General features: G+C 37.7%; 1 protein-coding gene across 3 annotated transcripts in view; it reads left to right on the top strand.

Annotated features, from left to right (window-relative positions):
* Positions 1–16,688, top strand: part of KITLG (KIT ligand) — an 88,530-nt gene that overhangs the window by 30,310 nt on the left and 41,532 nt on the right. For all 3 annotated transcript variants that reach the window (XM_088801117.1, XM_019742154.3, XM_019742153.3), the window contains exon 2: positions 6,545–6,658. In XM_088801117.1, coding sequence (XP_088657243.1) covers positions 6,545–6,658 — 114 coding nt within the window. The remainder of the gene's footprint in view (positions 1–6,544; positions 6,659–16,688) is intronic.

The following is a 16,688-nucleotide window of genomic DNA, read 5'->3' as shown; positions in this document are numbered from 1 at the left end:
TTGACAGATATTTAAGGTACACAACGTATGCATAGATTGTGAAGTAATTACCACAATTTAATTAACATATCATATGCATCACTTCAGAGTTACCTTTTGTGTGTGTGTGTGTGTGTGTGTGTGTGTAGAACATTTGAGATCTACTCGCTTAGCAAATTTCAAGTATATAACACAGTATTTATTATTAAAGTCACAATGCTATACATTAGGTCTCCAGAACTTACTCATCTTATAACAGAAAGTCTGTGCCCTTTGTTCAATATTTTCCATTTTCCTCCACCCCCAGCCTCTGGTAACCACCATTCTATTCTACTTTCTGTTGCTATGAGTTCATTTTTTTTTAGATTCTACATATAAGTGAGATCATGTGATATTTGCCTTTCTGTATCTGGCTTATTTCATTTAGTCTTCGCTTATATGACAAACCTGAATCATCAAAGAAAAACGAAGTTTAATATTTCTACCCACTGTTTAAGAAATCCTGAAGTGTGTGTACGATAGATTAGAAAGATTTCTGTATAGAATAATTAACACTGAAAAATTACTTTTCCATATAAAGAAGAAAGTTCTGCATTTCAGCCTTCTCCCCAGAATACTGACAAAAGAGGTTATTACTACTATTCTGCAGAGTTCTCAGTCTGTTTCTACCTTGGACTGTTCCTCCATCCTAATGTTTACGTATGCCAGAGTGAGTTGTTGAATTTTACGAAAGGCGACTCTTCCTTACCAGTAGCAAAGTATATACAGAATTAAATTACAATATGAGTTTATTTAACAGCTTTAAAATAAAGTGCTTCAAGAAATACAGGATATTTGAATGTATCAAGAGACTTACTTTTAGCTCTGACCAAATAGATTCCTATACAATGAGCAAAATCTTATCTTTATAGATGTTTGTATACAATGATGCAAAAAGTAATATTGGTGCTGTCCTCTGCTTGAGAGCTAGATCTCACCCCTTCTTGCCTTCTCAAGGACATTGCTCAAGCAGTTCCCTCTCTCTGACCCTCATAGCCAATTATACCCTCCTCCTGGATCACCCCGTAGGCATACGGACATCCTGGTATTTCTACCATCTTACAATACCCTCCCCCACCCACACAACACACACACACACACACACACACACACACACACACACACACACAATTCCTTGCTATCACCCCACTTTGTTTTTGTTTGCTCTTCTTTGAAGGACATCTCTTGAAAAGACCTATCTATATTCATTCGTAATTACTCTCCTCTCGTGCTCTCTTAAACCCACTCCAAACTGGCTTTTTCCCATGACTGCTTCAATAAACATGTTCTTGCTAATGTCACCGATGACCTCTCTTCTGCTAAATCCAGTGGTCAGTGCTCAGTCCTCATCTTACTTCACCTATTATGAGTACTTGACATAGTTTGACTTTCTTCTTCTTAAGGTATTTTTTTTTCTTGTTTTCTTTTTTTTTTTTCTACTTGACTTCTTTCTACTTTTTTGGCTTCTGTGTCAGGCTCCTTTGTGAGGTTGCAGTCTTTTGCCAGACTTCTTCAAGTCAGAGCACTGGGGGACTCAGTCTTTTGTTCATTTTTCTATTTGTACTCATTCCCTTGATGGCCTCACACACTCTTTTGCTTAACATTCCATTTATATATCAAAGGCTATGATATATATATATATATATATATATATATATATATATATCCATCCTATATATCAAAGGCTATATATATATATCCAGGCCATACTTCCCTCCTTAATCCAGATTCAAATATCCTGACCTAGTATCATGACTAGGGTATCTCCAAGACATTTCAAACTTAGCACCCCCAGAACTCAACTCTTGATATGTGCGTTTGTCCAAAGTTGCAGAATGTACAACACCAAGAGTGAACCCTAATGTAAACTATGGACTTTGAGTGATCATGGTGTGTCAGTATAGGTTCATCCATTGTGACAAATGTCCCACTCTGCTGGGGGATATTGATAACATCCATCTCTACTCTCAGTCTTCTCCATATCAGTTGATGGCGACACTACCCTTCAAGTTGCTCAGGCCAAACATCGTGGGAGTCACCTTTGACTCTTTCAAACCACATTCTAACTGTCAGGAAATCCTACTGGCTCAGCCTCCAGGAGACATCTAGAATCTAACCACTTTTGGTCAATCCATTGCGACAGACATTCCTTACTTGGCCAAGAGCAATAACCCCTCACTGATCTTTCTGTTTCTACCTATGGTTAACCTAAAGTATGTTCTCACCACAGTAATCAAAGTCATCTCTTTTTTTGGAAAGATTTTATTATTTTTAGAGAAGTTTTAGGTTCACAGCAAAATTGGGAAGAAGGTACACAAATTTACCATAGGCCTCCTGCCCCTACACGTATATAACCTCCACTATTACCAATATCCCCCAGCAGAGTGGGACATTTGTCACCATTGATGAACCTACACTGACTGACACATTGTTATCACCCAAGTCCATAGTTTACATTATGGTTCACTCTCGGTGTTGTACATTCTGTGAGTTTGGACAGATGTATAATGACATGTTATCTACTATTACAGTATCATACAGAGTATTTTTATTGACCTAAAAATCCTCTGTATTCTGCCGCTTCATCCTTCCCCCTCCAACCCCTGGCAACCTCTTATATTTTAACTGTTGTCATAATTTTACCTTTTCTAGAATGTCATAGTAGTTGGAATCACAAGTACGTAGCCTTTTCGGATTGGCTTCTTTCACTTAGTAAAATGCATTTAAGTTTCTTCTATGTCTTTTCATGTCTTGATAGCTTATTTCTTTTTGGTGCTGAATCACATTCCCTTGTCTGGATGGACCATACTTTATTCAACTACTGAAGGACATCTTGCTTGCTTCCAAATTTTGGAAATTATGAATAAGCTGCTAAAAAATCGGTGTGCAGGTTTTTGTGTGGACACACATTTTCAGCTCCTTGGTGTATGTTAAGTTTTATAAGAAACTGCCAACAAGTCTTTTTCAAAAGTTTTAAAATATGTTCGTTGCTCTCCACTGCTCAGAATCCTGCAATGAATCCTGCCTGTTTCATTCATAGCAAAAGTCAAAAGGCCAGACAATGGGGTATAAGACCTTGCATGATGTGGCCTCTCCATTCTCTCTCTGACATCCTCATCTTCTATTGTCCCCAGTTTATGTTTGCAGTTCCTTAAATAAAGCAGACTTCTTAATAGACCTTAGAGCCTTTGCACCAGCTTTTCTTTCTGTCCCCATACCCTTCTCACAGGTGTCTGTAAGAATCACTCCCCTAGCTCCGTGCAGTATTTGGTAAAATGCCTTCTCAATGAGGCACCCCCAAGTGTCACCCTGTTTCAAATTTCAAGCTGTTTCCCCACGTACTCTGAAAAGCAGTCTCTGAAAAGCAAGGGGTAGTAGTAATAGCTAGTTCTGCGGCCTTTTCTCTAGACTGGGGATTTGACCCTGTCTATCATCCTTCTTGCAACAAGAACTCAAGCGATTTATAGGAGTATAGCTGTACTTCATTAGAATCCTGCTTAAGTTTCTAGGTAGCACAACAGGCATCTGTATGTACTTTATTGTTGAGACTGATTCTGGTGGGCGTAGCTGTGATGGAGAATGAACGGAAGTCCATCACATGCCCCTGAAGGGGCTACTCACCTAGCCAGGTAGAAGCCCCAAACGTGGCCCTGCCCACCCGACATCATCTGCCATTACCACGCACATCGCAGGGTTGTAGTGATACGTGGACTTGAGACACTGCCTGGGAGTCATGAGCCCTCCCCTCTACCAGTACTGTGCATGCCACTGCTTTGCTGCCTACCCTGCATCCTTTCTTAAAGCTCAGTAGTACATTTGGTGCTGGTGATGCCTCCAATGCCTCGTGAGTGTGACTGTGAACTTGAACCTGAGGCCACGATCACTGGTAGAGCAGAATAGGCCTTATAATCCCAATTTCCTTGACCTTGATCAAATTTTGCTTTTGCTATGGCACTTAACAGCTTGTGACATTCTGTATAATCTAGTTACTTATTATGTTCATTGCCTATGGTCTGCCTTCCTCACTAGAAGATAAGCCTCATGAGGGCAGGGATTTTTGCCCCCCACTCTTTTTAATATGGGGGATGTCAAAAAAATGTATATAAGTGGACACTTTGGTCAACGTTGCTCAATCAGTAGTTCGCTGTAATCAGAAGTGTCTAGACGCTGATGGTAACCACTTTGAGCACCTCTTGTGATTGCAGAAGTCAAACGTGACTTGTATTCATCTTTTGTTATTGGTATATATTGAATATTACAATTTTAATATTGTTTTCCTTTCTTAAAATGTGTATACACTTTTTTTGGCACCCTCTGTATATCCTAAGCATGTACAACAGTGCATGTACAACACACAGGGTGCTCAATAAATATTTTCTGAATGAATGAATGAACAAATGTTTGTTTAGTGTTTCTTCAATGTCAGGGATAAGGGATGAAGAGAATTAACAGAATTTCTGCCTTTATGTTTCTTAGAACCTAGAATATGAATATGGTTGTTAATCAGATTGGTCATTTACAGAGATCCTCAGGGAGGGTTCCCAAGACATATCACAAAAGAAGGTCTTGGAGAAATGTATTTCAAGTGAGGGAGTTAGGTCTTAGAAAGGACAATATGAAAGAAAGCTTGAGTTTAATCAATTATATTTGCCTACATGAAGGAAGTTATTAGGGGAGATTTCATATGTTGGCATTATCCCAAAAGAAGAATCCCCCAACAGAAATCCTTTACACAATTTAGTCTTCATGTTGGTCCAGGGGAGAACGTGCTATGAGGAGTGTAACCCCACAATACACAAAGTAACCTTAAATAAAATTAAGCAGGATTACTGGTAAAAGATCACAATAGTAAAACAACAAAAGGGTTTTAATTTGGTTTACAAGCCACTATTATCGATGTAGGTAGCACTGTAGTCTTAGAAATGTTAGTAAATGATAGTTATCATTTGGTCCAGTGTAATAATCTAGTTAGCTTGCAGATAGATATTAATTAAAAATTATAATCCAGTCCCTTTTATCACATGGCTAGCTACATAAATAGGAAAGATTTTTAGGCCTGTGCAGATGGGCTTTTATGTAATTTTAAGATGCCATAAACACATGCTAAGTCATAAGTGAACGCTTTCATTTTAAAATATTTCACATTTCCATGCCTTTGCTTATGCAGTTTGTTCTCCTGGAATTATCGTGCCTTCCATGACAACTCTTGCAAACTCTCCCATGTCCTCCAAAATCCAGTCAGAGTCACATTTTTTCTCTGGCTTTTCCTGGCACTGTCTTCCTGCCACGGGTTCCCCGCTTTAAGATTAATTAATTGTTTCCTCCTTTGTGTTTTCAAAGCACTTATCACAGGGTGTGGGGGTGATTTATTTACCTGCCTCTGAGTTTCAAGGGCATCTTCATCACCTTGGTTTCTCGACTGACTGGCATCATCCCTGTCTCATAAGACATGTTCAATAAGTAGGTATTGAGTTTGAAGCGTTGGTTTATTTTTATCTTGCTCACTCGTTCATCCAGGATGCCATAGACAGATGTTAACTCATAAAAGACCTCTTACATTTTAAAATATCTTCATATGTCCCTGCTTTTGCTCATGGTGTTTACTGTTCCTGGAATTATCGTCCCTTCCATGTCAACTTTCATTCACATTTTATTTATTTATTTATTTATTTAATTTATGGCTTTTTATATGCAAGGTGCTGTGTCATATGTTGTAAAGCTACTGAAAAACATCAGATGCCTGATTTCTTAACAACCTAAAATATAGTATAATAAAAAAAAATGTGATGCATAAAAGTAACTACAATGTTTGAAAGTGTTATTTTCAGAGAGGTGTCCATGTATGTGTGTGTGTATGTGTGTGTGTGCGTGCGCGCGTGTGATTACTTCATGCTAGGGTTCAAGAAATTTCTTATTGACTAAGGAAATATTTTTCCTTAATAAATAGCTAAAAAGCTGTGATTCAAAACTATGAGGGTTTTTTTTTTTTTTTTTTTTTTTATGTTTCACAAATGAGGTTAATTTTATCCCGATCTAAAAATGTGTGTGTGTCTCTCTCTCACTTTATCTTGGTGTACTGTGGTGGACTGTTGGGTTAAAGCACTGCTCATGCTTATGCTGCTACTTGCCAACGAGTCCACATTTAAAGTAGAGAACGTTTCCCTTGGTGCCTTAAGGTATTAATTTAATGCATTCCCTAGCTTTGAGAAACATTTTAAGTGACAAATCCCTTCATGTTGCTAGTTTCATTCCTAATTACCATTAGGAAATTGGCTAAAGAAAGCTTTTAAACAAAAGTTAACGATAATGTCATTGACATGAAAAATCCAAACCACATTTAACTGAGAATTTTTATAAACTTTGGTCGGCATAGTTTAAATGTTCAGCATTTCATTGTATTTAAGCCAGTAGCATTGCAAAAAAATTGGTTGATTGCATTTTCCACACACAGGCAAAAGATGTTAACAATTTAAGTAATTACAGATTTTAATTGATGGTCACCTGAGGTTTTTCTCTTTTCATCTAGACTTGGATTATCACTTGCATTTATCTACAACTGCTCCTATTTAATCCTCTTGTCAACACTACAGGGATCTGCATGAACCGTATAACTGATGATGTGAAAGACGTTACAAAATTGGTGAGTAAGGAATGCTTTCAATAACTGTGACTCTTTTTCTTGTGTTTTCTCAAAAAGATTTTATTTTTTTTCTTGCCCCAAATTGGTATTTTTCTAAGAGAGGGAAAGAAAGTATTAAGTGATCTGAAAGGGCTTATAGAGGGAGCAGGTAGGGGGATATTTAAGGTCATGGAGCTACTATCCGTAAAATTGGCCCATGGCCCACCACTGTGATGACTTTGTTTCTTTGCTGGTCTTTTCAACTCTGTCACAGTCATGGAAGGACACCAGACAGTTCTCTGTGTGCTGATGTGTTAGAACTATCTTGTTCCCCATTATCTCTTTAGTGGGGTCCTCAGCCTGTCGTATTTCGCCTCCATATGCCTTTACTCTGTTCTAACAGGCCTAACAAAAGGAACTCTGAGATGGCCATTTTTCCCTTGCCAGCCCTCAAATACCCTGTCCCATGTGGGTACATGTTTGCTCCCTCAGGGAACATAGTTGGAGGAGTGATTTGTTGTCCAAATGTTGACCAGACTCATTTCCCACATTTATCACATTGGAACTCTGCCCTCAGCAAAAGCCATTTCTGCTGGCTTCGTGCCATGCTTCTCTTAAAATGCAGACCACAGAGATGGAGGGTATAACACAACCTCTGGAATGCATTGTTCCCAACTCTCAACACCTAGGAAAGATTTAACATGTTTATTAGAGCTTCAGAGTGTAATTTCAGCATGAACAACATTCGAGAGGCATTTTTGTTAAGTTCCTGGCTCAAAATAGCCACGTGGCACTCAGTTATTTGAATATTGTCTAAAGAACAGAGGTGATGTGAGAATAGGAAAGAAATGAGGGTTGTGAAATGTAGAAAAAGAAAAGAATACCTGTTGATATACTTATCTTTCCTACTCTCGATATACATTTCCTGGTTTATATGTTTCATTTTGGGTTCCTGGCTGAACGTGCAAACAGAAGTTTAACACGAGGGTCCGAGTCTTGCTAGCTTAGCCTCAATGCAGAATCAGGAACATGCACACACACACACACACACACACACACACACACACACACACCTCCCACAATTTATGGAGATTCCTTAGATGGACACCCAGAGGCTGCAGGTTTAAAAGTATTCTCTGATGCGATACCTGAAGATGTATTAACATGTTTTATTTGAGGGGCCGGTGCCCAAAGCAGTGAAACATTTGCCTACTCTATGCCCAACCAGGTATTGGTACAGGGATGGGGGTGAGGGGCAAGTATTTTTATTTTTTTTAAACATAGATCATGGTCCTTTTTCTCAAGTTGCTTCTTAGTTTGTGGCCCAAGATACTCTATTAAAAAGAAAATGCATACGTTTATGTTCTAAATTTTGTATCAGGAGAAGGTGCTCATTACATGTTTGCTCGATGAATGAAGTAAGAATGTGGTCCACCGTGTCTGAGAATCGTAATCCCCTGTGGTGCTTATTAAAATCACAGGTGTTTAGGCTCTTGATTCAGTATGTCTGAGGAAGGGCTCCAGCAATCTACATTTTTAAGGCATTTCTGAAAGAAGGTTTAAGAACTACTGCTCTAGATTGTCTACTGTGTCAAACTTTAGAGACCAAAGTGTCTTGACCCTTATTTAATCTCAATGGTCATTATGATTAGTTTGATCTGTGTTGTATAGATTTACATGGATGTCAGATTAATATGGGTCCCCCCAAAAATGCTTAAAGTGGGTCACAATTGGGTTGTGGGGCTGCTGGTATAACCGTGGAGCTGAGAGTGAGCCAGGCAGATCTGCAATGGTCCTAGGGAGCAAATTTCAAATCTATGGGCCATGAATCATAGTTGGAAAATGATGATGATTCTGACCACAGGCCAAGCATCTCCAAAATTAACGTCGTATTTCAGAAGAATTACTTGTAGCTGTTATTTTTTTGCTATGTTTTTGAGGAATTCTACTTAATGAGTACCACTTCCTGTAAAAGGTCAAAGCGATATTTTCAAATGGTATAAGTAGGTGTTATAAGCACCTTCCAAGATTTTTTCCATTCCTGTCTTTAACCATTCGCTTATTTTCAGTCTGTTACCTATGAACTGATATGAGAAGCACTAAAGAGAAAGAAGAGCCTAGAAAGGGATGCTAATTAATATTGACACTAAAATATAATTTCTCACTCAAAAGGCAAATGTGAAATCATTAAACTGAAGAAGTGGTTTTTGTTTGTTTGTTTGTTTTGTTTTTATCCTTTCCAGCAACTGACTTGGGGAAATTTTTTAATTTCAAGAGTTGATCTAGTGAAATTAGCATGTTTACTCAGATTTATGAAAAAAAAAATCAAGTTAATAGAAAGTAGGATTCAGAAGATCACTTCTAATTGAGTAAAGACCCACATAATGCATAAGCTGTATTTCATCGAGTAGGAAATAGAAAAATATAAAATAATTTCTGATCTCAGAGTGAGACATGTCTTCTCTATGAATATATAAAATGCATATCACCAACACCACAAAAACAACACAAAAATGAATGCTATGTAACAAATTTCATGGTATGACATAGGATCTAACCTGTGCTAATATATTGGTTAAAAAAATGCATTTTGGAAGAATCACGCCAACCTTAATTTTAAATCCCAGCTCTTTCTTTTTAGTTTCAGGTGTACAAAGCAACGTAATAGACATTTACAATCATCACAAAGTGATACCTTCCCCAATCTACTACCCCTCTGACATTGTATATGGCTGTTACAGTACCACTGACTATATTCCCTATGCTTTACTTTACACCCCGTAAATATACATGCATATATATATATATATATATATATATATATACATTTAATTATAGTTGACATTCAGTATTATTCTACTTCAGCTTCAGGTGTATAGTGTAGTGGTCAGAGCTTTCTAAATCTCAGTTCCTACTTCCTAATGCATATATGATTTTTTTTTACCAGTTATTATCACATAACCTCTTTGTGCCTCAGTTTCTTCATCAGTATTCTTGATTAATACTACTTAACCTCATAGGCGGATTGCAAGGATTAAATAAATTAATAGAACAGTGCTAGGAACACAGCAAGTGCATGATAAATATTAGCTATTAGTGGTAATAATGATGTTCGTGGGATCATAGGATACTGGAACTGAAAGGGAATTTGGAGACAGACTCTTATAAATAAGGAAACTGAAACCAAAAAATGGTGACACCAAGCTCCTGGTCCACAGACACCAGTGCTATGTGATCCAGAACAGTGGTTTTCAAACAGGTTTTAGACCCCACCCAGCTGCTCTACTTTTATATATGTATCCAGTTTACCAAATAAGAAAAAAAAAGAGTCAAACCTATGAAAAATGTTTGAAAGCCACTACTTTAAGCTAGCATTTGTGGGACATCATTTGAAAACCATCCAATCGCAAACTCTTAGAGTACTTATTAAAAGTACAGCTGTTAGGGCCTCTCCTCAAATTTCCACCTCAAAAATACCAATTTGTGGAGATGGGGTGGAGGAAACTTCAAGTCTTCCACTAGCATCCCAGGTGACACTTATTTGCACAGAAGTGCCAGGACTGCTTAGGCCATAATGCTTACAATGCTGGGGTTTTTCATGTTTGAAAAGGAGCTGTGTTCCCATCCTTTGACTAACTTTCATTAATTTCACCAGTTCAGTCAGGAAGATGAGTGATTTTGGATTTTATGGGTATAGATAATTACAGCCTCTCTAAAGAACGGTGGGGCAAACAAAGCATGTTGAAGTCAGGCATACAGGATGTTTGAATTCCAGCTCTGCTATTACCTAGCTGTGTGACCTTGGGAAAATAAATCCCCGAATCTTTCTGGGAATTCAATTTCTGGTTTTTAAAATGAAGAACAAGGACATGATCAATAGTTCTTAATCTAGGATTCATAAACTTCCAACGTTTGTAAAATGGAACTCCAAATGATGCCTTCTATACATTTCTGAGAAGAGGGTGCTAAGCTTTCATCTGCATACCAGAGAAGTCTGTGAACCCCTGAAAAGATAAGAACAACTAAATTAGATAACTTTGGAAGCGCTTTTTAGCTTTGAAATTCTTGTATTCCATAACGATACTTCTACAGGTTGCAGCTTTTTGAATAATTCAGTAATGTCTCGACTAAAGGAGGTTATGTAGAACAAGAGAAATTTGCTCTGCAGACATAACCTTGGTACGTTTTAGTTGAGAGAAAGAAAGTGGGTGGATAGTACGTTCTTGCCTTGTGCTCACAGTAATTTCTTCAACTGAAAACATTCCTTTGCAGGCTCTGCTAGTTCTACCTTTACATTAGGTGGCAACTCTTACTATGCCCACAAATCTTAAAAGTGTTTGTTTGGGGTGATTCTCATGTCACAGAAGCACATGACTTATGACGTCACTGTCATTTCTTTCTTTCTTTTTTTTTAAATTTCTTCTTGAACACTTTGTCCTGACCCTACGGTCCCCATGGTTTTCATTTGAAATCCTTCAGGCATATTACGCAGCATAATAGTTCATCTATTTACAGAACATTTTGCTTTGTTTCTAAAAAAAAAAATGTTGCAAGACTTGTTTTAAATGGCAAACTCAGACCTACCTAAAGAAAGGGTCAAGTATCTGGGAAAAGAATGAATCAAACTTTAAAAACTTGTATCTAGAGGACAGTTAGGCTGAAGCTTTTAATGGTTGTCATTGTTAATGTAAGGAGGAATCCAAATATGGAAATAGCTCAAATTAGTTGCCATTTTTTTTCTTTCTACTGTTCTCTTCATTTGTGATGATGTTTTTCCTTCATGGGGGGGGGGGGCTAATTAAATGTGACTTTGTTGTATTTTAAAAACCTTTTAATAGTTAAATTTCTGTTGAGCAATTATTTGTCTTTCTCAAAAACTGCTTTTTAAAAACAGGTGGCTATCCCAACCCCATCTGGTAAAGGTGAAATTATTCTGTCTTTTCAATGTCAGGGTACAAATCAGCAAAATAGAATAAAACTCAGGAATTCATGGTTTTCCTGTTTCTTGAGGTAGGCACTTATTTTAAGGAGGTTATATTAGCATTATATAACTCTTGGAGTTTAACATAATGGGAGCTTATAAAAATATCCTTAGATAACACATTTTCTCACTTTGAATGGATAGTTTTGAATAATTCTGATTTTTATTCTTCTTAAAATACAATTTTCTTCAAATAGAATTAACCACTGCATTAAAATGGAGGACTGGAATCTCTGAATCTTCCCATTTCTTAGGTGAATTCTAAGCTTTTCTAAGCACATCCTCTCTTTAAAAGCAGAGGTTTCATTGACCATTGAAGAACAATGATATCGTAGTTGGAGTGTTTTCAAAGTTCATTTTTATTAGTTTGCAGTTGTTAGCATGTTAATTTCTGTTCCTGCAGGCAGTAGACATTTCTTTCTCTATTCAAAGCTAAATTTAGGACTTTTAGTATTCATAAGACAGAGTGTATTGAAAATAATATTTGTGAAAACTGACAACTAGATGGCTTGCTATGTTACCAAGCATGTTGATCTTATCATGAAGAAAACACTGTTTGTTCTTTATGGGATAAACCATTTAGGTGCTATGTCTCCTGCTTCTTGACTTGTTAAAGCAGTAGTTATTGTGTGAGTATCCAAGCACTTTCCTTTAATCCTCACAACCCTAGGAGGTAATTTTTTCACCCCCAGTTTATTGGTTAGGAAGCTGAGGCTTAGTGATCCTAAGTAACCTTACCACTCTCACTAGGAAATAGGAAGCAAAGCAGAGGTTTGAACCCATAACTACCTGTGTCTGGAACACAAGAACCCAGTTCATAATGTATGGGGTCTTAATTTAAGATGTAAATGTCAACTGCATCTTGAGACTTACCATTGTTACCTCTTGAATTTTATTTCCTAGGTAGTAGTTACCTTATCTTGTGATTAGGAAGCAATCACGTTGTAGAAGTTCAATTCCTATTATTTAATTGAAATCACCATCATAAGGTGTGCCTGTGAAATAGACAAAAATCTTTTTATCTCTGCTATTTGAAAGAACACAAGGGTCATCTAACTGTTTTTAGGCATTCTTTACTGAGAAAAGGTGACTCACTAAAGTCTCATGAAGTTGTCATCTAATATTTAATTTTTTAATGATTAATTGATCTATTATTATTATTATTATTATTTTAAAGATAGCTTTGAAAACTGAAGGTAATTGACCTGGTTAGTTAGGTTTTTGTCAATATTAACAGGAGATCACATACAAGGACAAACGAAAAAGCAAAAATCTCTCTCCTTTGCTATTTCTGAATACCGAACAACCAACATTTCACTAAGCTGTTGTACATAAGTGAGCTGTGATATTTAAATACAAGAGTACATTACCCTCCACCCCCAATCCCCTCAGCAGTGATTCTTAAACTTCAGTGGATCTGATAAGACTGAAAACTGGACTCCTTCCCCAGAAAGGTTCACATGTGCACTACATTTTATGTACAAAGTCAAGGGAATCATAAGCTACTACTACTGCATTTTGATTCTTACCTACAACTTGGGAGACACAATTGAGACAAATAAGTGTCTTGCCGAGGAGGTCCAAACTACCACAGATTTCATGGCATTTGGGGACCTCAGTGACATTTGAATCATGAGATTCAAAGGTTTTTTTAGTTCCATGATCTAAAGAGGGAGTTAATTATTCTGACTTTGAGTTCTTTTTCTCCTGAGTCCAGATACCTGCAGAGTATGGTATGCAGCCAGTTCCCATATGGCTGAGTATCCAGCCGTTTTGCATGCTGTTCCCTTATGCTCCCCTCCCCCCAGTGTCACTGAGTATGGTCAATCCTTGAGACATCCAAAAACAATAGTAAATGGACCCACTTAGTAAAGTGAGCCTCTCATTAAGTGACTTGTTTTTGTAGTTTTACGCATTTTACAATCTGGCATAGTATTGATATACTTGTACTAACCACAAAGCTCATTGGGATAATTTGGACTTTGGTAAAGTTTTCCATCAGTTACATTCTGTTTCATTTTTCAGTTTTGTCCTAAACTTATTTTACTAGATTTGTTTTTAAAAATCTGTAGCCTTGGTTACTTATCCACTTAACCTACCAACGGGTAGAAATCTTGGAATCTAAACCACGTTTCTGCTTTTACAGCTTCCAGTCTCTGTATAAATATTGAACGATGTTCAGCACTTTCCTAGTTGTCTTCTACACTGTTCCCTATCTCTGTTCTCTCCTTGCCCCAAGCCATCCTTCCGGACTCATCTTCCTAAATTTACTATCCTGTCCCCTCTTAAACTAAACATTCAGTGTAGCCCTCCTGCTTATATGAGAAGTTAAATCAGACTGAATTTTTAGTAATTATCTAGTTTACCCTCTTCATTTTACAGATAAGGAGTAGAAGCTCCACAGAGAGGAAGTGATGTACCTGAGGCAGAAGGGACTTGCTGTGGGGTTGTGGTGGTAGGACTCATCCTCCTGAAACTTTGCTGCCTGCCGTTGGCCACCTAAGCCCAACATTGAGGTCCCTCTGTAATGTGGCTTTCCCGGTGTATTTCTTACCTCTTATTGCAGGGGCCAGGTTTTTCTGTCCCTGGTCTCTCAAAGACACCATGTGCTTTCTCATTTCTTTGTTTTTTTATATGACCCTTCCTCTATCTAGTCTAATGTCCCACTCTCTCGCCATTAATTAGTAATATTAAGCATATACTCATTCGCACACCATGCTGAAGCACTAAACATTTTAAACGTGTTATTTAATTCTTGTTCAGTCTTTATAAATCCACTAGCTAGATTTGGATTCCCATTTTACATATGTGGAAATTGAAGCTAAAGTTACTTGCCCAAGATCTCTGAGTGGCAGGGCCTGGTCCCAGCCTGAGCGGTGTGTCTCCAGAAGTTGTGCTGTGACTCGCACGACAAACTAACTGCCTCAAAGGAACATCTTCCGAGTTCCAGGCCAAAGACTCCCTCTGCTCTGTCAAACTTTCCACAGTTGTCAATATCCATTATAGAAACTGAATTTATGACAAGTTTATCTGTGCTTTATAATGCTGTTCAACATACCATAAATGCTTACAGAGTAATATAATAATTCATGAACTGACCACAAAAATCTACAAGTTGACTTCCTAAATTCCCTTCCAAATGTAACTGGAAAGGAACCAATGCAAGCCAAGAAAGTAATAAAAGGGAGAGAGACTGCTTTGTAGCTAACTGTGCACAGACCAGCACACGGAGCCAGGATTTGCATCCTATCTCCAGCAGGAACTCCTGATGCTTGTGACCTTGATATGCCAGTGACCTTGATATGCCAGTTCACTTCTCTGAGCCTCCATGTCTTCATCTGTCAAATAGGCTCAATAATACATATCTCATGGGGTTGTGATTGAGACTATATGTTACAACTTGTTTAAACTGTAAAGTATTTTTAAAAAATAATATTATTTTTCAGTCCCATCAGAAATTAAATGTCAATAAATCAGCGTAATGTATAAATTATTTTATTATACTCCCCCCACGTGGTAAGGTATGGAGATTTCAGTGTGTTGGTCAGAGAACTTTTTATAAGGTTTCTTTGATTTTTTTGAACCAATTTTTATATATAAATTACTAATAAAATTGGCCAGAATATCCCTTACATTTTCTCTGTTCCTTAGGTGTATATAATCGGATCCTAAGTTTTCTGAATACTAATTGGATCAATTTTATATTTATTATTTGATTATGTAAGTTATGCTTAAAAGAAGGACTAGAGGGTCAAACAGCTTGTGTTCAGAACAGGTACCACTTCTTGCCAAGTTTCTCCATCTGGAATGGCTTTAATTTACGTGGCTGATAATGAACTCTAACGTTGCTGCTCCTTCTGATTTCAGCTTTGACACCTGCAAGGTGTCAGCTGCGCCTTTGCCACCAGGGCTTACATAAAACAACTAGGTCATTTTGCTTTTCAAAGATGAAGATTCAAAAGACAAAAGAAATTATGGAGGCATGCTGGGAAGTTTGACCGAAAGAAAGTTAAGTGTAAAGAGCAAGAGTATAATCCCTAAAAAAACAAAACAAACAAACAATAAAAAACAAACAAAAAAAAACACTTTCTGTGGCAGCCCAGAGGTGTTTTCAATAAGCATCAAGGAGTCTACTATTTGATTAATTTATCGGGAATGGCTTGAGGAGGGATGATGGTGAGCCTCATGAGTGGAAAATGCCTAGAACAAGTTTGCAGAGTAGATGAAAATGTGTAGTGGAGCTAAGAGGCCACGGGGGCTCTGAGTGTTACTGCAGACTTAACATGTAGTAGCTGTGTGACCTTAGTCAAGTTTCTTCAACTCTTTGAGCCTCAAGTTATTTACCTGTTAAGTAGAGATACTATGTCACAGGGATCTGAGGATGGGATGCTATCGTGCAATGTAAGCCCTTAATAAGCACAGTCCCTGGCTCATAGTAAGGATTTGCTAAGTGTTAGGTTTGAGGTTGTGATGGGTGAGTGTGAGCTGGTACCCCTGGAGGTAGAATGGTAGTGATCACAGTGGCATCAGTACTTCCTTGGCTCCCCTGTGACTCCTTATTTTCAATTTGTGGTTGGGAATCCGTGTATGTAGAGGGCTGACCAGTAGTTATACATGGATTTTTAGCCTTATTGGGGTCTGCAATCCTAATCCCTGCGTTGCTCAAGGGTCAACTGTTCTAGTGCCTTGACCTGGATTCTTTTCTCACTATGTTGTTCTCAGATTCTAGAAGCTGTCGGCAAGGCCAAGAACAAACATGGCTTGTGCTGTGGGAGACTTGTCAGAGATGACCTAGTCCAGCAAACAGGCATGAGATCCCAGCTTACTATGGGAAACAGTAAAAATTTTAGAGGCAGGATGAGGGGGAGATAAGTCTGCAAAAGCAAAGTAGATCTGCTAAGAATGTAATAGTGCCAAACCACCTTTTTACATTGTGTATTGTTTTAAGACCCCATGAACCTAATCAATTACTGGCTATATTATTCAGATGGAATTTTTTTTTCTTTAAAGTTTATTGGGGCGACAACTGTTAGTAAAGTTACATAGATTTCAGGTGTACAATTCTGTATT

The sequence above is a fragment of the Rhinolophus sinicus genome, chromosome 1 (genome assembly GCF_057876585.1).
Source record: "Rhinolophus sinicus isolate RSI-liver-muscle chromosome 1, RSI-T2T, whole genome shotgun sequence".
NCBI lineage: Eukaryota > Metazoa > Chordata > Mammalia > Chiroptera > Rhinolophidae > Rhinolophus > Rhinolophus sinicus.
This window is presented reverse-complemented; position numbering and strand designations above follow the sequence as displayed.